Raw genomic sequence first — 24,384 nt, 5'->3', positions numbered from 1 at the left:
AATGCTAGATTATGGTTGGGTTGTTGCTATTATGTTAATACATTTGCAAAATTGTAGTTATTCATCAATATTCAATCATAAAAAGAACGTTTTTTCACCAATTACTTCTGAATTTTCAGAAAATTCACACAATACCCGCGCACTTTTCAAAGTTCACCAAGTACCCTCAGTTTCATGGTAATACATCCAAATGTCTTTAATCACTAATGATGGTTAATTAAACCCTCTAACTCAAATTATCTCATCTAAATTTAACCCCTCTAACCCCCAATCTAATACCCTAACCTTAACTACCCAATCACCATCCCACCCCTACAGCGAGGGTTGGGGGCTGCGAAGCTGCATGGGGTTAGGGTAGGGGAGGCTGCGGGGGTGGAGGGAAGGGTAGGGCTGCAGTGGTGGGGTAAGGGGTGGGGTGGTGGTTGGGTGGTTAGGGGTAGGGCATTAGGGTTGGGTTACGAGGTAGAGGTTAAGGCTTAATTAGGATTAGATGGACTAATGACTAATGGATCGGAATTAATCACCGTTAATTATTAAGGACATTTTGATATATTATTAAGAAACTGAGGGGTGCCTGGTAAATTTTGAAAAGTATGAGAGTACCTGATGAATAAACCGAAAATTCAAAGTTATAGAAATTGTAGTTTTCTACCATACCTTATAGTTTTCTGTATTTTTAATTACCATGAAATCCTGATTAAGGCACTGTTGGTAAAATGATTGAATATGTCGCGTAACGAACACTCATTCTAAAGTGCAGAAAAGCTAAAAGTGATTTGATTTACCTTTGCTTATATGTGTAATATATAAATTGCTTTTGCAACTAAAAAACACTATATCATGTAAATAATTAGTAGCACTTTTCCCAAAAGGCAGAGACCTAAGTTATTTCCCAAGTCTCCCCCAACACACAAAACAAACAAAAAAAAGGAGGTTATTTCCAAACCTTATCAAACGATTTAAGTTTTGCAGCATTTGGTCCACAGAAGTTTAGTTATAGACCCACCTCATACAAATACATGATTGAGGAGGAGGTTGATTAAAATCACCTTTTCTTAAAATTTCTATAATTTATATACTTACAAGATTAATCAATTACATTGAGTGCATGCACTCTAGAAGTTAAGAAAACCTATTAAGAACTCTATATGAAAAAGAGAAATTCAAGATATCCGAACAAATGTTAAAATATTTCGAACCAAAAAAAGTTTAATATATTAAATTAATACTATGATATAGATAGAAATTTTTAGGCGATTCCGGAAGCATGTAGAACTATATGCTCCTAAATCTCAAGCACATATTTTTGAACATCTGTCACAAAATTTGTTGAAATGAGCAAAATATGAAATGTGCACAAATGTGAGCGGAAACACCTAATTTTAGATGATCCCGAGAGCACTATAGAGGCTTTGATGATGGTATGACAACTAATTTTTTAAGCCCAAAAATATCATGTAATTAACATCTCCACCACCACAAACAAGGCAATGACAGTCAAGAGGGCAAGAGCAAAATTATTGCTACTTTTTGTTACTTTCTTAGTGCATGTATGATGTATTGCTACTACCCTGGCCTTCTTTATTTAAACCCATGAACCTCACCCTACCATGCAAAAACCTCCTATTACAACTTTCTCTCTATAATCTTCTTCCACTTTAATACACAGTACACACATTCAATTTCTTCCAAATGTCTCAAATCGACATAAGATCACCAAAACATTGTGCCAAAAAAGGTTTCAACTTCAACTTCTTCAACAAAAAACTCTTCAAAATCTTCTCTACTCTTACATTCTCTATTCTTTCACTAATCCTTCTTATTTGGTTCATCCTTCACCCTGTAAAACCTCAGTTCATCCTCCAAGAAATCAACATTTACCAGCTTAATTTCTCATCACTTCACCTTCTAAACTCCTCCATTGAAATCACTTTAGAAACAAGAAACCCAAACCAAAAAGTCGGAGTTTACTACGATGTGTTAAAAACTTATGCATCATACAAAGGTCAACCAATAACTCTACAAACTTCTATTCCTCCATTTTATCAAGAACAGCAAAATAGCAACTTAATCTCGGCTTCTCTAGTAGGAAATGGCCTGCCTGTGGCTCCGTCGCTTCGATACGACGTAGGCCGAGATCAGGCATCAGGGAAGATGATATTAGTCCTTAAGATTGATGGCAGGATAAGATGGAAGATAGCAACTTGGGTTTCAGGAAGATATCGTGTTAATGTTAATTGTGTTGCTATTCTTCCTCTTACACCACTTAATCCTGCAGCTTCTCTCAGTTCTAAGCAGGGAACTCAGTGTTCTACCACCTTATAGAATAAGCAACGGATCCACTAGCTAACAAATCTTAGTTCAGTTTCATAATACTCGCTACACTTTTCATTGTGGAAAGTTTCACATTACTTGCTACACTTTCCATTGTGGAAAGTTTCACATTACTTGCTACACTTTCTTTCTGGGCAATAAACTCTCTTTATCTCTCTCCTCTTACATGGGTCCCTTTTCTTTTTATTCTCTACCTCTTTCTTCTTCAAAAATTGCCTAAAAGTCCGTGAATTGAGAAGTGTGGCGAGTAGTTTATTTCTTTGTCTTGGTATATATATAGTGAACAATATGATAATGATTGATATGAGTAGCTATGTTATTCGGACACTTCATAGTTGTCGACACCTTGACATAGTTTGTACATGTAAGTATGTAACCATGTCCAATACGAATACCTGAGTCCGAGTAACATAGATAGGTAGAAGTAGTAAAACAAAAAGAAAGTTTACTTTAGGATTACTTTATGTTAGTTGTTGGTATCAGTATAGGAGAGGTGAAAAAGAGGATCATGAATCAAAGGATGAGAAGATACTGTCTGATTACACTTTTGATATGATTGATTGATTTCAAGCAAAGAGAAAAGAAGGGATAAGGAGGCTGAAAAAATGAAGATTCCAAATAGAAGAAAAGGGCAAACACAAAAGAGCGCAAGTGAAATCTTTGCTACTAAGGAATATTTGTATCAACAAGTGAATCACTCACCTCCAAATTTAGTCATTTGTCATCTTATATCCCATAAAAACTCTTCACAGTCTCATGCAGAGAAACAAGGGTTGGGGCCTAATGTCCCCTGATTATGCACTTCAGGCTATGTAACTCGTACTCTTCATTACAATCTCAAGTAGTCACATATTAAGATGAAAATTTTGAATGTGTTCAATTAGAAAATCGGACACTTCGAATTTGGGGGTTACAATAATTGTGAAAATTGCCAAATGTAGTGATATATATATTTGTTGCTCGAATCTACATTTGTAAATTATATTGTATGATTGTATTCTCGAGTTCAAGTAATATAAATAGCTATACAATTTAATAGAACTGACGTTTGTGGTTACGTACTGTCATCTCCCTCGACTCCTAAATATTAATTAAAAGCTAATATAAAGGTGAAAATTAAACTCTGTTAAATAATCTCTTTATCACATAAAATCATGATTTTCAAAGCATCATACATTATAAACAAGCTGAATTTTTTATGTATTACTATATTGGTAGGACATTTCCCATTTGAGGCATGACTTTTACAATAAGAGCAAAAGGGAAAGGAATAAAAATGAGCAAGAAAATTTCTTAAAAAGGTTAGGAGATAACCTAGGGATTCAAAGGCTAATGTCTTTCTACCTAACTTGACCAAGCAATAATCTATTCACAATCTATAACAATATAAAATTTTCTAAACAACTATAGGAGTAAGAAATGTACATGGCACAACCTTTGAGCAATAAGAAAACTTTTAGATTCAGAATTATGTGCAATATAATTGTCCACCTTTTTTTCTTTGGCTTTTTTACTCAAATCATTATGTGTGTGTGGGAAAGCTGAAAAAGACTTGCCTTATCTATTGTCTAAACATAAATTATAAAAGAATAGAATCTATTTTCTAAACATATCCCTTTGGTTTTGTGGTGGTCTCAAATCCTAGAAATAACTCCTATAAAAAGCTCAAAATCTAGTCTAATATAACAAAAGAGGAGAAGAAAAAGAAACTCAAACCAAGGTTTTAAGCTTTTTCTTTTTGAATTGTATAATCTTTGAATTGAATTCAAGAGCATGACGAATTTCATAATCATACTCTCGAAAGTTAAAAGATTATACAATTCAAAATAATAAAATATTCATTCTTATTTATAAAAGAACATCCAACTCATAATATAATAGTACGATAAAAAAACACGCATGTATAACAAAAAATACATTAATGTAAAGCATATTACACATCATACTTCTAATTTTAAATGTATCATGTAACGAACCACGAAAAAACATTGGGCACCCTACATGGCCTACAACCACAAGGGTACTACATATTGGCATAATGGACATATATAACGCCTAGCTAATGCCCTCAGTAAAACGAAAATCCTGGTGGCAAAACTAAGAATTCCAGACCCCAAATTCAGTTATGTATAGCTGCAATTATTGCACATTTGCACCACTATGAAAACCATATCTTTAACATCAATATTGATTAAAGTGTATGCTTTTCACTGTAAAAGCAATCACATATTGTGATGGGAAGATATTATGCAAAAATAAGATGTTAGAGTGTGCCTAGATCATGTGAAAAACCAAATTAATGTCGTTATCTTCTTTTTCCTAAACATCAACTTTTTTTATTTTATGAAGGGTCCTAAACATCAAGTTGGTTAAAGTTTAAAGCAATGTCTCTTTACTTGAAGTTTTTGGGCTATGTATGGCACGCATGTCCCTCTCAGGCTCTGAAGCTGAGGCGGTTACGACATCCCCAGCTTAACAGCAGTGCTGTCATCTTCAGCAGTCATGGTAAACAGTTAAAACTGATGAATATTGTGAAAAAGTGATGGAAGAATGTTCCTTAGTAATTTCCAAATAAGGGTTAATTGTACAGGGTATTGAAAAGATATGTTGGCTGATTTAAAATGGAATATACTATAGCAGTTGTATGTTTCTTTTAGAAGGAAGAAAAGGTACAATTGAAGGTATAAGAGCTTAGCAGCATAACTAACATTTCAAGATAAAACACAAATACTAACTTAACAGTTATAGACAAGGTGACAAGTTGGAGGAATAAAAGGGATCCCAACTTATCAAGGGTGAGAATCGATTCAGGACCTCCTGAGATCGAGAGAGAAGCACTAGCCACTAGACTATCCCTCACTCTCGACAAGGTGCTAATTGCTATGACATGATATATCAATAAAGAGACAATTACATTCGATGTTCCGCGAAAAAGGGTAGAATACGTGTAAGAAAGAGTCTGACTATTTAGAAAATTTATTCTCTAGCAAACATAGAGGAATAATTGGTATGGTGTGGGCTCATATTAAGTAGATTTACCTAAGTTTCCTTCTTTTCACATGTTCATGGACTCTCGAGTACAATTCTTCAAATAATCTGACTCTTTACAAAATTAAAACTTCACTTGACCGGCCTTTTGGTTTATTTTTTCTCGGAAGCTAAGTAGCCAAGTGTTAGCCTACGAAATAACTCTCTATATTTGCTTTCTCTTTTTTTTAAAAAAAATTAGAAACATTTTAACTTTCACACTCTTCAAATCGTAATTTTTACCATTAATAATTATCTACAAGTAATAATTACAAAAAAAATAATAACATAAACATATATATTGAGATAAATTCAAACAATTAGTCAAGGTGCCACTTCAATCTATACTTCACATGTCTTAAGGACATTTTTGTCAATGTAACAGTTGATAAACTATTATGTGTGGGCGTGTGGCTAACATGTCAGCATTTGTATATCATTATGTAGATAGTTATAAATGATAGTACTAAGAATAATTTCATATATAATTTTGTGTAGGAAATATTATTTCATCTGATAATGCTCGTCTACTCTAAAACTTGTAATTCTTTTATAACGAAATTTTGTTTCTACTTTAGATGTAGCGGGTGAAGGTGAAACTTTGGATATGGGTTTCCATGCCCATAATGAAACGGAATTTTCCATGCAATTTACATATAGTTGTCAGTACCATCAACCTTATATATTTTCTCCATTTTATATTACTTGCTACATTTCTTAATTCACGGACTCCTAGACAATTTTGGATAAGAAAGAGGTAGAAAGTAAAAAGAAAAGAGACCCATGTGAGAGGAAAGAGATAGAGAGAGTTTATTGCCCAAAAAAGAAGTATAGCAAGTAATGTGAAACTTCTCACAATGAAAAGTGTAGCAAGCATTAAGAGACGGAGGAAGTAATACCACCTATTAAACAAACCCTTAACGACACGTTTGGTTAGTGGTACTAAGGGTGCGTTCTATTCAACTTATTGGACCTGAACTTATTGAAACTTATCTGAACTGAACTTATTGAACCTGAACTGAACTTATTGGAACTTATTAAACCTGATTGGACCTGATTCAACTTATTGGACCTGATTGAACCTGATTGGAACTTATTGGACCTGATTGAACCTGATTGACCTTATTGGAACTTATTGACCCTGATTGAAACTTATTAGACCTGATTGAAACTTATTAGACCTTATTGAACCTGATTGAAACTTATTTGACCTTATTAGACAAAAACATTGACCATGAATAACATAAATATTACCACTAACGTAAATACTACCCCTCAAAATTTTTTATGGAATAATAATTATTATAATTCGTCCTTTAAAAAATAATTATTATTAATTATCGAAGATGAAGAAAGATACTCCAGTGATGATAATGAAGCAATCAATTGATAACATTTATATCTTTCATAGTTATTAGTAACGAAAACATGTTATCTCTAGTTATTTAAAGACGAGCGAATTGCAAAATATTGTAATTATAATTATTATTATTATTATTGTTAACCTTAATTATTTGGCCATGATTATAATATTATTCGATAGCAATATGAATAATCAAATAATAGACAATAATACAAGTACTTCCTCCGTTTCAAAATAGATGCTACATTGTCTATTTATGGGTGTTTCAAAATAGATGCTACATTGTTTTTTCTTTCCTTATTTAGTAACTTTTGCCTTACACTTTTACCATTTTACTTAATTAATACATGTGGTCCCCAACTTTTTCTTTCTCCCTCCTTTTCACATGGGACCACTAGAATTAATCTACCTTCCTTTATACTACTTAAACATACTTATGAAATTTTGCCTAGGAGTCCGTTTTAATCACAATGTACCATCTATTTTGAAACGGAGGAAGTATAATACTATACATTGTGGTACTTTAATAAAAAATTCTAATAATAACATAATCAGCTAATAGTAATATGAATAATAAAATAATAGACATAATACAAATATAATAAAATAATAGACATAATACAAATAAATAATAAAATAATAGACACTAATACAAGTATAATACTATATAATCATTTTGGTACTTTAATTAAAATTCTAATAATAACATAATCCGCTAATAGTGATATGAAATTATGAATAACAAAATAGTGGACAATAATACAAATGTTTATTAAACATTGACTATTTGGACCTTATTGGACCTTATTAGACCTGATTGAAACTTATTGGACCTTATTAGACCTGATTGGAACTTATTGCACCTGATTGGAACTTATTGCACCTGATTGGAACTTATTGGACCTTATTAGACCTTATTGGAACTTATTGCACTTATTAGACCTTATTGCAACTTATCTGAACTTATCTGAACTTATTGGACCTGAAACTTAATTTTTTAAGTTGAACAGAACGCACCCTAAGGGTGCGTTCTGTTCAACTTAAAAAATTAAGTTTCAGGTCCAATAAGTTCAGATAAGTTCAGATAAGTTCAGATTAGTTCAGATAAGTTCAGATAAGTTCAGATAAGTTGCAATAAGGTCTAATAAGTGCAATAAGTTCCAATAAGGTCTAATAAGGTCCAATAAGTTCCAATCAGGTGCAATAAGTTTCAATCAGGTGCAATAAGTTCCAATCAGGTCTAATAAGGTTCAATAAGTTCCAATCAGGTCTGATAAGGTCCAATAAGGTCCAAATAGTCAATGTTTAATAAACATTTGTATTATTGTCCACTATTTTGTTATTCATAATTTCATATCACTATTAGCGGGATTATGTTATTATTAGAATTATAATTAAAGTACCACAATGATTATATAGTATTATACTTGTATTAGTGTCTATTATTTTATTATTTATTTGTATTATGTCTATTATTTTATTATTTATTTGTATTATGTCTATTATTTTATTATTCATATTACTATTAGCTGATTATGTTATTATTAGAATTTTTTATTAAAGTACCACAATGTATAGTATTATACTTGTATTATTGTCTATTATTTGATTATTCATATTGCTATTGAATAATATTATAATCATGGTCAAATAATTAAGGTTAACAATAATAATAATAATAATAATAATAATAATAATTACATATAATAATAATAATAATAATAATAATAATAATAATAATAATAATAATAATAATAATAATAATAATTAAGGTTAACAATAATTATAATCATGGTCAAATAATTAAGGTTAACAATAATAATAATAATAATAATAATAATAATAATAATTACACAATAATAATTAAGGTTAACAATAATAATAATGATTATTAATTTTTTGATTTTCTACTAGTGTTTTATAAAATTAAAACAACACTATTGATATATTAGTGATGAAAGTTATGTATAGGCAAATATATAAATAGTAATTTTTTTGTTAAATTAATTATCATAAGAGATAATTAATAATCATTATTTTTAAAGGACGAATTATAATAATTATTATTCCATTAAAAAATTTTGAGGGGTAGTATTTACGTTAGTGGTAATATTTATGTTATTCATGGTCAATGTTTTTGTCTAATAAGGTCAAATAAGTTTCAATCAGGTTCAATAAGGTCTAATAAGTTTCAATCAGGTCCAATAAGGTCTAATAAGTTTCAATCAGGGTCAATAAGTTCCAATAAGGTCCAATAAGGTCAATCAGGTCCAATAAGTTCCAATCAGGTTCAATCAGGTCCAATAAGTTGAATCAGGTGCAATCAGGTCCAATCAGGTTTAATAAGTTTCAATAAGTTCAGTTCAGGTTCAATAAGTTCAGTTCAGATAAGTTCCAATAAGTTCAGGTCCAATAAGTTGAATAGAACGCACCCTAAATTGTGGTTATGGTAGTGCTTTTAAGTGTAAATTTGTGAAGACATTATAATGTTAATATTCATGGTAATGAAACTTGAGGTCAAAACATGAGTTTTCCTTCATAAATTTTCATTACCATCCAATACCACTTTCCTAAGTGGTAATGGATGGTAATGAAATTCTAGGAAGAAAATAGGTGTTTTGGAGTAAATTAGCATTACCATGAATATTGACATGGGAATGCTTTCACAAATTTGCACTAAAAAGCATTACAATTACCACCATTTCGTACCAATAACCAAACGAGCAGTAAGAGTTGTTTTGCTGGAAAACCAACTCTTTGCCACTGCACGAATAAGATTAGGCTTATTCTAGGATTATAATCCATTATAAAGGCAATAAGCAAAGATGTTAGCAGTAAACCTGATGTTGACAGCAAAAGAAATGGCTAGCAGACTTATGCTGCGTAACTTAAACAGAGAGTAAGCAATACAAAACAGCTACAAGCAATTATATTAAGAAACTAAATGACGAACCATTTCTTACCATTTTTTTCTTTCTCACTCTCTCTATTCCTAAAATATTGCATCACTTTCATTTTTTGATTTGTCCCTGAATAATTGTTTTATTTCCATTTTTTTACTATCCTGGTCCCTACCGCGTCTTACTATTTTTACTATACCTCACATACTAGCAAATATACCTACCTATTCAATACAACTCTTAGAAAAGTAAACAAAAAGGAATGACGCAAATATTAAGGGACGGAGACAGAGGGAGTATATACTAACAAATAGTTCGATGATAAGTAAGCGATATGGATAGTTAACGATATTGCCATTCTACAGTGTCCAAGGATTTCCTATGTTTCTTTCTAAAAGATCAGAATTGCTAGAACACTTGATGCTTCATCTCTAAGCATTGCCTCGTCTAAGAATGGACAAACTGATCTACATCAGAACTCATAAGTCTAGTCTATGTGCATAGCTAGTTCTAAACTCTGTTTATTTTCAAAAAAAATTGATTTCAATCTTATCTAGCTATTACACCAAAACACAACAAAGGCCAAAGAGTAGATCAATTTTCCACTTAACAAATTTGCGATTAATGTGAACCCAAAAAAGTGGAAAAATGTTGTCACTTGTTTCCAAGAAGATGCCTTTCCTCAACCCCACTTCTTAAATTTTGGAGCTGTTAGGCAGTTAGGCAGTATAGAATTTCCAAAGTGCAGAATATCCATTATTTGTCATAGGCAGTGGCAACATTTTCAAATTGCAAAGCGAAAAATGAATAAGATCAGAAATTTCCAACAAATTTAGAGAAATTTAATCTAGCAGCAACACATGAAAACAAAATTATGCGCAAATTCACCTTGGTAGAACATTCCCACAAAACAAAACAAATACAGGTACAAGATATATCAAGAACTAAAGCCCTCTAATAAATGAACTCAAATCTTATCCCCAGTTCCCACAATTTGTGTAGCACTTAATACTTATGTGCCACTTTTCCTTATCGATTGATTGTATCAAGTGTTCAGAATTCAAATAATGTGGTGAACCAGTTATTATAACAACCAAAAAGATAAATTGGCTCACAAGTCTAAAACTAAGTGCAGGCACGAGTCGATATAGGTAAGTGATTTTGATGTGGCAAGCTCTAAAAAATACTATATTGGTGTAGTAAAAATGACTAGTACCGAAAATCGTTATTGTGCAATTTAGGATGGACAAAATATATTGCTACATGAAACACTGTTTAAGTTTAGGATATAAATAGCATACATAGATCACGCGTTTTTTTAACAGGTACAAGAATTTTCTGTCTACCCTTCGGGTACTAAGACTACGCCCAGCATGTCCTTCCGTGAAGAGGAAGAGCAATGCTGCCAACTGAGCTAGAGGCCTACAACTCATTGGTAGGAGGATCCTTATTTTTGTTCAGCATACTGTAGAGCCCAATTCCAGAAAGTATCCCTACAGCATTTAAGCTTCTGCATTCCCATTTGTAGAAAAAGAGCCTCTTTGACTAGACTTTCCAAGCAAACTCTTTTAGACAATTTCCTCCCACTTTACAGCCTTTCGAATACGCAAAACTCATTGACTCATTGACTCTAACATCTATAAATTTCCTACTTACCCAACCTTAAATCTCACAACCCAAGCACTGCATTGCATAGTTGCACATACGTACCCAAAACAAGCATGGCAGCCAAAATAGTGTCAGTTCTATTCCTGATTTCTCTCTTAATCTTTGCTTCATTCGAGTCCTCTCATGGCTCCCAAATTGTCATATACTGGGGCCAAAATGGTGATGAAGGAAGTCTTGCTGACACTTGTAACTCCGGAAACTACGGTACCGTGATCCTAGCTTTCGTAGCTACCTTTGGTAACGGGCAAACCCCGGCGCTGAACTTAGCTGGGCACTGTGACCCTGCTACAAATTGTAACAGTCTGAGCAGTGACATCAAAACATGCCAACAGGCAGGCATTAAGGTACTCCTCTCTATAGGAGGTGGTGCCGGAGGCTATTCTCTTTCCTCAACCGATGATGCAAACACATTTGCTGATTACCTCTGGAACACTTATCTTGGGGGTCAGTCCAGCACCCGACCCCTTGGAGATGCAGTTTTGGATGGTATTGATTTCGATATCGAGAGTGGTGATGGCAGATTTTGGGATGACCTAGCTAGAGCATTGGCAGGTCATAACAATGGTCAGAAAACAGTGTACTTATCAGCAGCTCCTCAATGTCCCTTCCCAGATGCCAGCTTAAGCACTGCCATAGCCACAGGCCTATTCGACTATGTATGGGTTCAGTTCTACAACAACCCCCCTTGTCAATATGATACCAGCGCTGATAATCTCTTGAGCTCGTGGAACCAGTGGACTACAGTACAAGCTAACCAGATCTTCCTCGGACTACCAGCATCAACTGATGCTGCCGGCAGTGGTTTTATTCCAGCAGATGCTCTTACATCTCAAGTCCTTCCCACTATCAAGGGTTCTGCTAAATATGGAGGAGTCATGCTATGGTCAAAGGCATATGACAGTGGGTACAGCAGTGCTATTAAAAGCAGTGTTTAATTTAAATTACTAGTGTATCCAAAGATATAGGTACAAAATAAGTTATAGAGATACATCAAAAAACCATCTTAGTTTTAAATTTTTTATGCACCACAAAAGCTTGTAATACTAATATACTATTATCATAAATGGCTTATTGCCTCGCTATATTTTGGTGATTATTATATACACAGTTACAACTTCGCAATTATGCGAGTCTTTCTAAAGCAAGGTTTGCACTATCTACTGACTAGAGTATTTTATATACATCTAGACATCTAGAAAGCCCACCAAGGCCAGATACATATGATTTGCTTGTAGTTGAAAGTTGAAACTGCAAATCTATATACTTATACTAGATATAAGTGGAAGAGATACAAACTTGAAGTTTTCAAGCCGCATTCAAATATATTAACTCTAACTTCAGCATTTACTTCAGTATAAGTGAGGATCAACCCTCCTTCCACCCTTGTGATAGGGGTTCGATACTCACCCCCTTGCAAAAAAGATTCCCAGTTTCCCCTCTTTTTGCAAGGAAATTCTCCTTACCTTTTCTTTTAAAAAAAAAATACTTAACTGCATAACATCCTCGGGAGACAATAGAGCACGAGAAAACCGGCCTCTAAGTGCTAACTCAAAATGAATTCACTATTTAACAAGTATTAAACCACCAAAAATACATATATGCAAATATGCATTTATATCAGCAATCTGCAATTCACATCCTCGGGAGTATCATGCTAGCACATATGATCTGTTCAATAATTTTTTTCTTTTCTACTCTTTATTGCCAAAATTGAAAGATATTTAAGGTGCATCAAGAATCCATTCAACCAGCAAAGAGCATTATGCAATTATTGTAATGACCTCCAATTTCACCAATTTATGACAGGGAAAATTTATCAATCACACTTCCCTGCCTATGCATAACCCCTTTACTTCCTTGAAGCTGAAAACTTGATTTGGCAAGGAACAACAAAATCACTGATCAAAGGCTATGCGGATGCAAGATCAGATACGTCCAGGGAACTCAAAGAACCCACCGCACAGTGATTAAGTAGATTTACAATCACCTGTCCGGGTGAGATATATAGCCCATGGAGAAAAAACAATTGTTGAATCCCACCAACAGAATGAAACAAGCTAGCAGAAGTGAAAAAACCAACCACGAATTAAGAGATCAAATATGCTTTTAAAATCTTCTCAAGGCATTTCACAAACCATGATCATGAGCAAACTTATATAAATAGTACTTTATGAAACCCCCAAACACATAGTAGTTCCACCTGAGCCGGAGACTTTTCTTAAGCCACTTCCTCCCCTAATTAAATAGGCTCCTAACTTCCCTAGAAGGCCTAGACTAGGCTCTGTTCTTTTGGACTGGACTGGACTGAAGTGAACTTAATTTGTCTAAACTGAACTGAACTACTTAATTTGACTGAACTGAATCGAAATGGTGAGAGGAAACTAACTGAACTGAATTGAATTTTCCTCAACTGAACTGAACTGGAATTTTGTTAATTCAGTCCAAAGAACAGGGCCTTAGTACATACATTTCAACCAAAGCCAAGAATAATGCATCATTAGACTAAGCCTAGTAAATAAACAGAGGAGCGAAAAGCAATTGAATCGGTAAAGGCAGTCATACCAGATTAGTAAAAGCAAAAAGAAATGAAGAAAAATGCCAAATAAGCTCAAGACATAAAAGACGAGCCTCTGACAGAGAATGAAACATAAGCACAAGAGAAAGAGACGATTTAACTCTTGGGTATACCGTCAAAACTATTCTGATATACTACTAATTACATCAATGTCTTCTCCGAATAACCATTATTCATATGTCATAGACTATACATATGAACACAAAATTGCATAAGAAGAAGAAAAGTATGATTCACCATTGAAGACAACAAAAGTTCCAAAGATTGACACCAAGAAACAAATTTATTTCATTTTCATTTCATTCAGTATAAGTAACTCAATCTCCACAATGCAAACACCTGATATTTACACATAAGGGATCAAAACTGTAAATGACATACATCCCATACCAAATATAGAGCACAAAAGAATATGGTATTATCACTCCTCCTCACAATCACCAAAACAAACAACTACTTCCTACTGTATTAGTTAAAATCAAATTCAAACAACAATAGAGAGGGTTCTCAAAACTCACCAAGTCCCCCACAAGCAATGACCACACCCTGGTTTCCTCGTATTCGATGGTTTCGTATCTTGCTCACCGGAGTATCACAACGAATCAATATCAACCCATTTCCAAAAATGCTTCTTCACAGCAACCGCCTCATCAGCAAACCCACTACTATCAAAACCTTCATACTCCATCCCCTCCTCAGTCACAAACTCATCCTCAGGCAACCCCTCCACAAAAGCATCCACTATATGCAACACATAACAAGCCGGCAAACCCGGGTACGACAACGAAACCCTCTCTTCAACCTTCTTCTCATATGAATCCATCACAACCCTTACAATCTCATCAAAATCCACATTCTTCTCTTCATTATCATTAACCCTAAAAATCAAAGACCCCAATTCCTCTTTAATCGCCCGTTTAACAGCACCTTCTATATCCTCACCAGACTTCAATTTCTCCGATAAAGGACGATCCCTTTTACGTATCGACCCATCAGATAACTCCTGATGAGACTCAATCAACAATTTGTTATTTCTACCCAAAATTCTAACACAAACAACCTCCAAATTACGAATTGGGGGAACTTCATCGACGAGTGAAGTTTCACCATCTGCAAGCTCAAGCCAAAGATTATGGACGTTTTTTGTGCCGGGTTTTGTTCCCCAAGAAGCAAATGAATCAGAGGGTAATCTTGGTTTAAGCCAATCGGAGAGAGACTGAGGCGTCGGAAAAGCGCGGAAATTAAAATTAGGGTTAGGGTTTGAGTTGAAATTTTGGGACATTGTGGAAGTTAGACGAATAAAGCGACGATTAGTTGAGGAAGGAGGGGAGGAGAGAGAAAGTGCGCGCGGAGGAAGGTGGTGTTTGGGGGCGGTGATGAAAAGGAAGAGAGAGAGTGCGGTGAGGAGAAAGTCGGGTAAGTTAGCAGATTTCGTTAGTTGATTTGTGACCGTTGGATTTGACGGTGGTTGTTGCGGTGGTGGTTGGTGGGGCATGTTAGTGATTTGGTGGTGGCATGTTTTTGAATTTTGGGGGTGAAAATGGAGAAAGTGGTAAGACTTTAGATTTTGTACTTTGTAGAGAGTTTTGGGTAAGATTGTGTACACAAAAAGATGTGGAAATTAGTGGTTGCACGTAGTGATTGAGGAATTCAGAATCACATATTCCTTTTTTGTGTTATCTGGTCACAACTCGCAACATATGCGTTCTGGCTTTTGGCTTATCTTAAGATTTGTGTGTCGCGACGACGAGGAGTATTTCGTTGCTCATATGGAGCTCTCCCACTTCGAATAAACGAATCAAAAAAAAATTGAGATACCAAATAGGGACAATAATAGGTTTGGAGTTTCCCTCGTGCGAATAATTTTCCAACTTTATTTCTCTTTACTTTTATTTTATAAAAAATTACACCCTGAGTGTATAAGTATAGTATAAAATTTTGCTAACTTGGTGATTATGGCATCTCTCTCGCTTGTAAGATGACTTAAGATCAATTCTCGTTCTTGATAAGTTGAGATTAAGATTTCTCTTCACCAACAAAAAAATAATAGCAGGAGGTTTGATACTTTGGTTGCCAGTTTCCACTTTGCATCAATGCCAAAGTCATAGGCCTTTCAGACCTCCAAAAGATTGCAAGAATTTGTCAAAGATAAAATAGAGATGCGAGAAAGAATCAACTAAGTAGAACCAGATTCCAGTCTAAAATACTTGCCATTATCATTAACAAGATATCATGATGCCTACAAAATACAATAAACAAAATTCTCCATCAATGAGAGACTACAAGAGCTCTCACGGATAGAGGCACAATTATTAGCCATAAAAACTATAGAAACTATGAAAGGGGATAATCATCGGAATTTCCCCGGAACTAACATGGAGTATGTGGTTTCTAGGTGTAGGAAAAATCTGAAAAATCAAATCATAAGATAAGAAGAAAAGGGAGTGGTTGTTTAGATGCTACAATTCACTTTTATATTCACTCCAATCAAAGTCCTCTTCTTCACTGTGATAGGACTTGGGAGGACTTTCGGCTAGATGCTTATCTGGCTCTTGATCAGCAACTTTATCTTCTTCATTCTGCTCGGGTTTTGCAACATCCTCCTGAGATCACCAACAAAATAAGCGAAAGCTCAAAAGAGTATAAGATATTAAAATGCAAGCATCAAGAGTCAAGATTAGAACGTCCAAGTATACTGCAAGCTGGCCAAAAATGAGACAAACTACACCACTTAAGATACAATGAATAGGAAACTTAAAAGAAGTCCATACATGAGAGTTGACAACTTCCTCTGGCCCTTCGGCCTCGCCTGCTTCGTAAACGGAATCATCTATATCAGCCTTTCCATCTCGTGCAGCTTGTTCTTTCAGCCTTCCAATCACGAGTTCAAAATGTGAAAGATCTGCACATTAATGGAATTATATATCACAATATGATCCAACTCAAAGCATCAGAAAGAGCACACAGATTGGTGAATTCCTAGATTTTCGACAGTTGGCCCTGTTTCCTCTTTCTTTCACATATTGGAAGGCTCACTAATTACTGGAGTCATCTTTGCTTTGTTTTCATTGATAAAGTACATCAATATTGGACAGATAAAAGAGAAGAACTTGGTTCTCAGAAATAGATTACATTGACAATCTCACTATTTTCTAAAGTTAACTGCTTGCTCAGAACTATACAGCAAAAGAGGTCTTCTATTCATAGAAGGATCCCTGCAGCCTGTGCTCTTCTATGGAGAAACATGCCCGCGCGCTAACTAGAAATAGTACTAAAAACCTTGGAATCTGGTTGAAATATGATCTTACCAACTGCATATACAGACTGGTGAGGTTGTTTAGATCACTTCATGATACATCACAACAACGTATTTTCTAGTTCCTTGGACAATACTCGTAGCTTTCGGCAAATAACATACTTCTATATGTTTATAATTAACTGGCTATAATCTTTCTAAGTCAAGAAGGCAGGATATGAAAATCACAACAGAAACCAGAGTAAAATCACACTCAAGGTTTCCCATTGTTTTATTTCAAATCAGACAAGAAATACAAAGGTGCCAGCCAATGTGAATAGCATGATAAGAAGTTCTGGGTCTGATGTTGCTAATATTCACCAAGTTCAAGATTGTTAAATCATAATGAGGCTAACATGATGCCCAGCATTTACAAAATTACAACAACGCAAGTCAAATCAATCTCAACTTGTCAATACATAATACCCAAATTTTGTCTTCATCTATTTGCTGCTCTCGGTTACTAAATTTTAGAAAGATACACTCTACAACTATCATCCATATACTTTGCTTGATCAGCAGAATGCTTCGATAAAATACAAGTATAACTTACCAACAAACAGACCTGCATCTGCTCTTCATTATCTCCTGAAGTATGTCTAACTTTCACTAACAGATGGACTACTGTAGAAAGACTATGGATTTTCCCATTCTAGGAGACACTCTTAAATTCTAAAAGACGCCACAAACAAAGTTCCGGAAACACAACTAATGCAATTGCCAGACAGCACTTTTCAATACGAATACTTCCTAAGTTTTTTTTTATATTTGCATCATCTAGCATGGGAACATTATATAAGGAAGGAGAAAGATAGAGAGAGATGAGAAGGAGACCTCATGTGCTACGAGAGAGATAGAGAGAACATATTGCCAATTTCGGAAACAATCCAAGTAACATGCAATATCCATTTTAGGGAAATGATAAAACAGAGGAAGTAATAATTAAATATTTGAGGATTCCCTGTGCATGAGAATCAAATGCCAGACAGCACTTATTCAACAAGTATGGTAACAAAAGGAAACAAATACCAGATGAGAATACCAGTTCCTGAGACAACAATTCCAGTGCATAACAACCTAAAGAACGTATTCCTATTGGGAAAGCTCTTTTTCAGGCTGAATCCCTGTATTGACTTCAAATTCTGAAACTCGTTATTCTAATTCTTCATTCCTTGTTCTATATTACATATAAAAGCTCCTCCCACTGCTTCTACTCATTGCAGTCTGACCTATTAGCCAAATCCATCACTCCTTAATCCTGGAAGGCTGGAATACACCAGACAACCCCTATTTCCTCAATCCTCATCCTGGGCAATGGGACACCACCACATAGAGAAGGCATTTTTTCTTGGTGGCCAAAAGTAAGTTGTCCTCTCTATCCCTTTTGGGAGTTTCAGCCCAAACTTTGACAATTATTTTACCCCTCGCCAAAAATGTTAAGACATGTCTAATTTAAATGGACTTCTTTTAAACAAATTAAAAGTCAACATCACCATACATCAAAAGAAGCTATAGGACGCATTAACTGGGACCTAGGGAAGCATGAAGCTTCTTAATAAGACAGATCTTCTAGTATACCACCTCTAGACGCACCTAAGATACCAGCCCTCGTGAAATTTAAAGGGATACCCTTTCCAGAAATGAAAGGTGTCAGTTTTTGTTCAGGCGATACCCTAACACTTCATAGTTCCCCACTAATACTCCATTTGCTTCTTAGACTTGGGATATACTGTATATACTAGGATTTCATACTCACAGCAGAGGTAACATGAAGATTTTTCTTTCTTAAACTCTAGTGTCCTCATGTTCTAATTAATCAACAAGAACAGGCTACGCAAACCTTTTTTCCTGAATTCATGCAACACTGCACCCTAAAAAAACAAAACATTTGGTTTCGTGAACTTAGTACTAAACATCACATGGACAACAACAACAAAAGGACCTGAAATGTTTGAAAAGAGGGGGTTAAAGTTAAAGACTTATTCCATATGCTCTTACTCTCCACAATAAAGCATGGCAGATGACTTCGCACGTAAAACCTTAAGAATATGGACACTGAAGTTTCAGACTTAAGAATTAATAGATCAGCATAAGCAGGCAAGATGAGAAACAAGATCAAAGCTGGATGCACAAAAGACAAATGCAGACAAACTTACCTTGTGTCCTACTACACAAAGCATCATGAAGCCTCATAGGGTTTTGACGTTCTTCCTTTTTATACTTCAATTTTATATGATGCCTAGTAAGCCCAGGGAATAGTTGTTGTACCATTGATAAGTCTGACCCAAATTGACTGATCCCCTACAACAAAAATCGAGACAGAGTTAATGCATATGCAATAAAAGAAGTCAAAAACATAAAACTAAGAGTTCAGGGCTTGTTGGAAAATGTCAAAAAGAAAATACACAATATAACTCTCTAATCTTATAGAGGAGTTTAATTTTGCATCCCTTTCTATTTAGATTTTTTTCAGGTAGAGATTGTTGCTTAGTCAGCAAGAGCATAATGAACATGGCAAAGCTGCAAAATACAATAATTCTTAGTCTGTTGTATGGTGTCTACAGGCCAGGTCTCCTTACAACAGTTTTCCTAGCTTCAATGATTACGAGAACTTGAGAGGAAATATAGCTTCAACATCTAAAAGTATTACTCTCTCCATCCCTAATTATACGTTCCATTTGCTTTTTAGCGGTCTTCAAAGTGTATGTTTGACCATTAATATCTATATTGTACACATTAACAGATATTATAAGAATTTAATATTTTGAAAGTAGATGTCATGATGTATCTAACAAGATCCAACATGATAATATTTTCCCTATATATTCATGAGATTAAGTAGCCAAAGTTGATAAATTTTTGACTCCAGCTAAGAAAATGGATTAATGGAGCATATAATTAGGGGTGGAGAGAGTAATATTAAGCACCTTGTAAAACAATTCGGTGTCCTGCTTTGTCCACCTCGCTCTGGGTTCTCTTTGCATGAATGACTGATAATTAAAGTAGCCGGTATCTTTCTGAACCTCTGAAGTTGATGGATTATCAAAAGCATCATCTTGGTCAAACCCATATCCCTCATCATCATAAGGACGGTCCTCTGACAATGTGTTGTCAGTCCTGCAGAGGAGAATTCGTGAGATCAGAGGTGCACAGGAAAAGGCAATCCTAGAAGAAGGAGAGGGGGAATCAAACCCAATGACAGCTTAAGCATTAACTTGTCCGGCCCTTGGTCCCAACAATAATTAATATTTATAAGCTGAAAGATTAAAAAAACAGAATGTAAAGAAAATCCAAAAATATTAACACTAGGAATCTAAATACAAGACAATGAGACCTTTCGACTATTAACCAACATCTTCAGGAATAAGGCCATAAACTTGATAAACGAGGGCTTATAAAAGTAATGAGACTCTTATCTTGAACAACTAATGCTTCAACTAATTGTGATAAGATGCCTGGAGACTACAGCAGCTACAGATAATAGCTGCTCGACAGGATCAAATAGAAAGAGATACATACAAAGCTCAACTAGCGTATAGGCATTAAGCAGCTAATATATGAACACCATTTCTGGATATGGCTTGAAGCTGTAAAATATAGTCAGGCTAAGTTATGACACTCGTCATACATTTGTCAACTACAACAAAGAAGGATGTTCAGGAAAAACGTGCAGAGGCGAGAAAGACTAAGTGATAGTAGTCATACACATCAAATAAACCAAGAAAGCTGTTAAAAAAGTCACCTTCAAAGGCGAAAAAAACTAACTAGAAAATGCAAGCTAGTAAATCAACGAGTGAATTTAAAAAGAAAAAAGAAACGATAAGATGAAAACCAAACAAGTTACTGTTTAGAGTTACATCCAAGTTGACCAGGCCCTTATTCTGTTACCTCTCACTAGTTAACGATGGTAGAGTAGTTGCTGCTTCTTTCTTCTGCAATGAGTAACCAACACAGAAGATGAGAAAAAAAAATTAGATCATACCACATATTTACCACATAAAGAAAACAAACAACCAAAGCAGTTGGAGAAAGAGAGAGTATATACTGCTTGGCGCTCTTTATGCTCTGCTAGTAGGATCAATTCCCTGATTGGCACCCTTTGAAGGTCAAGTTCATCTTCTGGTGCTTCGAGCAAGGACTTGTCCACTACATCAGAGCATCCATCAGTGTGTATACATTGCTAATACTAAAAACATATTATCGGCAGAGGTAATTACCACATCTTTTTCGCCTAGTTCCACGAGGAAACTTCTTGGGAGGTTTTTCAGTAGATTCAGCAGGATTCTGAGTGGCTTTTCTCCTTCTTCTAGCTGGTTTATCATTTTCAGAAGCAACTTTCTTAGATTTTCGTGGTCTTTTCTTTTGAGAAGACTCTTCTGCTAAGTGAACAACATCATTATTTTCGTCTCGATTTGAGGCTGATCCATAAGGTGCTTCATTGTGAGAATTAATATTGTCATGAAATTCACCATTTATTCCATCAAACAGTTCATACCCATTCTCATTTACATCAAAACCCGACAAGAATCCTTCATCTACCGATTTGGCAGAAGAGTCTAACGCATCATATGACTTATCTTCCCCATGATGCTCCTCGCCCTAAGACACACCAAATACAAAATGTTGAAAATGCAAGAACCATATTTTCAAAAACATCACAATCAGAAATTTACAATGATTATTGTTTACAGCTTAAAACAGTCTCGATACCTGTTGGGGTAAATCAGCTGTCATAAACTGATCTGTTTCTTCAGAGCCTACAAAATCAGCCTGATACACAGAAGAATGTATAGAAAACTCGCTGTCAAGCCTCATATGCGAAAGATCAGAAACGGTGTCAGGCTGTCCAGCATGAATTGAACTATCCCTGGCCAAATGAAGAGTTTCAGAATGAAGCTCTGACCCATGTGGATGATGAGAACCAGCCTCAGTGGGAGCTTTCAGTCTATCACTTTGTGCCTTAGGCTTGGGCTGGAACTTAACAGCTCTTTTTCCTGCCACCATAATCCCACCAACAATAAGAATGAGAAAATTTTTGAAGGAGAAAGCAGAACTATAAAGTTACCATTTGGCAATACCAGAAGCAGCAGCACCCTCGCTCATCATATCGATACTATCGAAGCAAGAAAAATCACCCACTCCCTGTTTCATTTGACACAACAGAAACATAAGCGAAACATCACACATCCAAGAAAACTGCAAAAACTGAAACAAAATCAAAACTGATAGCAAGGTGGTTATTACCAACTGCTCCACATCTATCTGAATGTCTGCATCGTCACAAACAAAGGAGCCCTTGTAGCTTTCTGAATCTTGCAATGTCTTATCTATAGACTGATCATGAACTGTTTGAGGCTTACAGGGTTTGAGAGACGGAGCATCGATAAAAGAAACATCAGGAAAGCCTGATAGCTCCCCTTCATTCTGGACATTGGATGCATCGAGTGTGGGAGTCTCTAAAGTTCAGCGGGGATGATCTCAGTCAGTACCAATAGCCTAGAACATCTTACATATAAAAAAAAAATAACTGCAGATATTCAAGAGCGTTTTTAAATAACTAAAGTTCTTCAAAAATAATAGCTAGGAAGAAGATTTTAATCATATTACCAGCAGGGAATCCAGCTGCATTAGGTGACAGGCCAACAATATTGGGGGGCAGTTGCAACTCCGTTGAGGAATCCACACTCTAAAAACAACAGATTTCAGAAGGGGGGAAAAGATACATGAATCACAATTTACCAAGCTAACAAGCAAAATGCTATTACCAAATTAATGCCTCCAACAGGAATGGAAACATCAATTTCTAAATCCCCGGTAACAGCTGAGCCCGACACTTCTCTTGCTTCAGTTGATAAGTTCCCATCTTTAGGGGGCTTTCCCAAACTATCAACGACTGTAAAAGATGAACTGATAGGAGCATCTGACTTCTTTTCCACATTCCCATTTGACTGAACTGACACAGAATCTTGTGAAATCGACGTTACAGAAGGCTCCTTGGTAGATTTTACAGCGGGCAATGGTCCTCTCTTGGGTCTTGGTTTGGCCTTGGGCTGAAACCTGCCAGCAGTTGGAGCTGCAATACATCAAATATACCTTTTCTCAATCTCCTGATTTCTACATTACACAACAAAAACCACACGAGGACACAACGAACTCATTACACGAAAGACACGGGTCATTAAATTACCTTTGACGACCGTTGGTTCCGAAAAGGGATCATCTAGAAAGTCCATTCTCATAAGAGCATCAGGCCCGTCCCTGAGCCAGGGCAGGAGGGGAGGCCGCCCTGATTTCCGGCCACAACACTTGAAAAATTGATACTGATGAAATTAAACAAGAACAAGTGAACACAAATATGCGCATCTACGAATTGTAACATAAATTTTCTTATCATTTAGTTTCATGAAACAAACATGAATTAACAAGTTATACCAGAAATTAGAATCATAAGTTTATAACATGTAAATTATCCATCCCTAAAAACATTAATAACATATATGAGATAAAGAAAAAATAAGTTGAATTCATGAAACAAACAATAACAACCGCATAAAACCAATCGCATGAATAATCACATGAAGTAGGTCTTAAAAATCGCAATTCCACACCAAAATCCGCAACAAAACAAGTAGATTCATCTAAGTAACAAAACAAGAACCTGGAACGAGCTTCTGCAGTTCAAGCTTCTGCAATTCGAGCTTTGGAATTTGCCGATGAGTGACGAATTTGCGTATGAGAGGTTTTAGAGGTTCTAAAGGAATTTGCATATGAGTTGGGCTCGTCACCGTGAGTCCGTGAGGGTGTTGTAATTGTACAATTATACTAGGGCTGGTAAAAACTGCCCAAACTGATAACTCGACTTGAAACTCACCTGAAAATTCCGAGTTTGGGTTGAAATTCTTGATCTAAAAAAAAAAAAATAGTGGATTCAATTCGATCTGAAAATATAATGAGTTAGATTCAGGTTGACTTTTTCAACCTGAAAATAAAAAATGACCTAATTTAAAAATAACTTATATCATGTTGGGTTAGGTTATAATATTGTTCTTAATTCTATTGGGTCAAGCTCGGTTTTTGGATCTTAAGGATTTCTAAACATATAAAATATAAAACCCTACTCAATCCACCGTTTTCCACTTTTCAACTCACTTCTCACCTTTACCGACGGATTTTGACCGTAGGAAAAGGGTGATTTTCTTGTTGTATTCGTGCAAATTTCTTC

At 35.2% G+C, this 24,384-nt stretch overlaps 4 protein-coding genes across 6 annotated transcripts; 2 read left to right on the top strand and 2 right to left on the bottom strand.

Annotated features, from left to right (window-relative positions):
- The first annotated feature begins 1,595 nt into the window (after window positions 1–1,595).
- LOC130590871 (NDR1/HIN1-like protein 26) lies at window positions 1,596–3,375 on the top strand. Its single transcript, XM_057393481.1, has one exon. The coding sequence runs from the start codon at window positions 1,693–1,695 to the stop codon at window positions 2,323–2,325; it is 633 nt and encodes a 210-aa protein (XP_057249464.1). The 5' UTR covers window positions 1,596–1,692; the 3' UTR covers window positions 2,326–3,375.
- A 7,772-nt stretch (window positions 3,376–11,147) lies between these two features.
- LOC104888158 (acidic endochitinase SE2) lies at window positions 11,148–12,433 on the top strand. The gene has a single exon (XM_010673039.4). The coding sequence runs from the start codon at window positions 11,346–11,348 to the stop codon at window positions 12,225–12,227; it is 882 nt and encodes a 293-aa protein (XP_010671341.1). The 5' UTR covers window positions 11,148–11,345; the 3' UTR covers window positions 12,228–12,433.
- Window positions 11,827–15,645, bottom strand: LOC104888157 (hypothetical protein). Of its 2 annotated transcripts, none has more exons than XM_010673038.3 (2): window positions 14,386–15,645; window positions 11,827–13,349 (listed from the first exon to the last, which is right to left on the bottom strand). In XM_010673038.3, the coding sequence occupies exon 1, from the start codon at window positions 15,360–15,362 to the stop codon at window positions 14,460–14,462; it is 903 nt and encodes a 300-aa protein (XP_010671340.1). In that variant the 5' UTR covers window positions 15,363–15,645; the 3' UTR covers window positions 11,827–13,349; window positions 14,386–14,459. The 2 variants fall into 2 exon arrangements, with proteins under 2 accessions (XP_010671340.1, XP_048496805.1); XM_048640848.2 differs by having other exon boundaries at window positions 11,827–13,279.
- A 413-nt stretch (window positions 15,646–16,058) lies between these two features.
- On the bottom strand, window positions 16,059–23,964 carry LOC104888156 (uncharacterized). 2 transcript variants are annotated; one of them, XM_010673037.2, is made up of 14 exons: window positions 23,821–23,964; window positions 23,350–23,448; window positions 22,928–23,235; window positions 22,770–22,848; window positions 22,407–22,618; window positions 22,241–22,304; window positions 21,873–22,156; window positions 21,380–21,761; window positions 21,208–21,308; window positions 21,051–21,094; window positions 20,090–20,279; window positions 19,319–19,463; window positions 16,639–16,769; window positions 16,059–16,470 (listed from the first exon to the last, which is right to left on the bottom strand). In XM_010673037.2, the coding sequence occupies exons 1-14, from the start codon at window positions 23,927–23,929 to the stop codon at window positions 16,327–16,329; spliced, it is 2,292 nt and encodes a 763-aa protein (XP_010671339.2). In that variant the 5' UTR covers window positions 23,930–23,964; the 3' UTR covers window positions 16,059–16,326. The 2 variants fall into 2 exon arrangements, with proteins under 2 accessions (XP_010671339.2, XP_048496804.1); XM_048640847.2 differs by having other exon boundaries at window positions 23,350–23,482; window positions 23,821–23,957.
- Window positions 23,965–24,384: the final 420 nt, after the last annotated feature.

This window comes from Beta vulgaris, chromosome 3 (assembly GCF_026745355.1).
Source record: "Beta vulgaris subsp. vulgaris cultivar EL10 chromosome 3, EL10.2, whole genome shotgun sequence".
Classification (NCBI taxonomy): Eukaryota; Viridiplantae; Streptophyta; class Magnoliopsida; order Caryophyllales; family Amaranthaceae; genus Beta; species Beta vulgaris.
The sequence above is the reverse complement of the archived record's forward strand: the minus strand, read 5'-3'. Positions and strand labels throughout refer to the sequence as shown.

What these genes read in the sequence shown, in the direction of transcription:
- LOC130590871 (XM_057393481.1), top strand. Translation starts at nt 1,693, where the DNA reads ATGTCTCAAATCGACATAAGATCACCAAAACATTGTGCCAAAAAAGGT.
- LOC104888158 (XM_010673039.4), top strand. Translation starts at nt 11,346, where the DNA reads ATGGCAGCCAAAATAGTGTCAGTTCTATTCCTGATTTCTCTCTTAATC.
- LOC104888157 (XM_010673038.3), bottom strand. Translation starts at nt 15,362, where the DNA reads ATGCCCCACCAACCACCACCGCAACAACCACCGTCAAATCCAACGGTC.
- LOC104888156 (XM_010673037.2), bottom strand. Translation starts at nt 23,929, where the DNA reads ATGCAAATTCCTTTAGAACCTCTAAAACCTCTCATACGCAAATTCGTC. An exon ending in CCATCGTTAACTAGTGAGAG is followed by an intron (nt 20,280 to 21,050) that starts GTAACAGAATAA and finishes TCTCCTCTGCAG; the next exon opens with GACTGACAACACATTGTCAG. An exon ending in AGGAAGTTGTCAACTCTCAT is followed by an intron (nt 16,471 to 16,638) that starts GTATGGACTTCT and finishes TGGTGATCTCAG; the next exon opens with GAGGATGTTGCAAAACCCGA.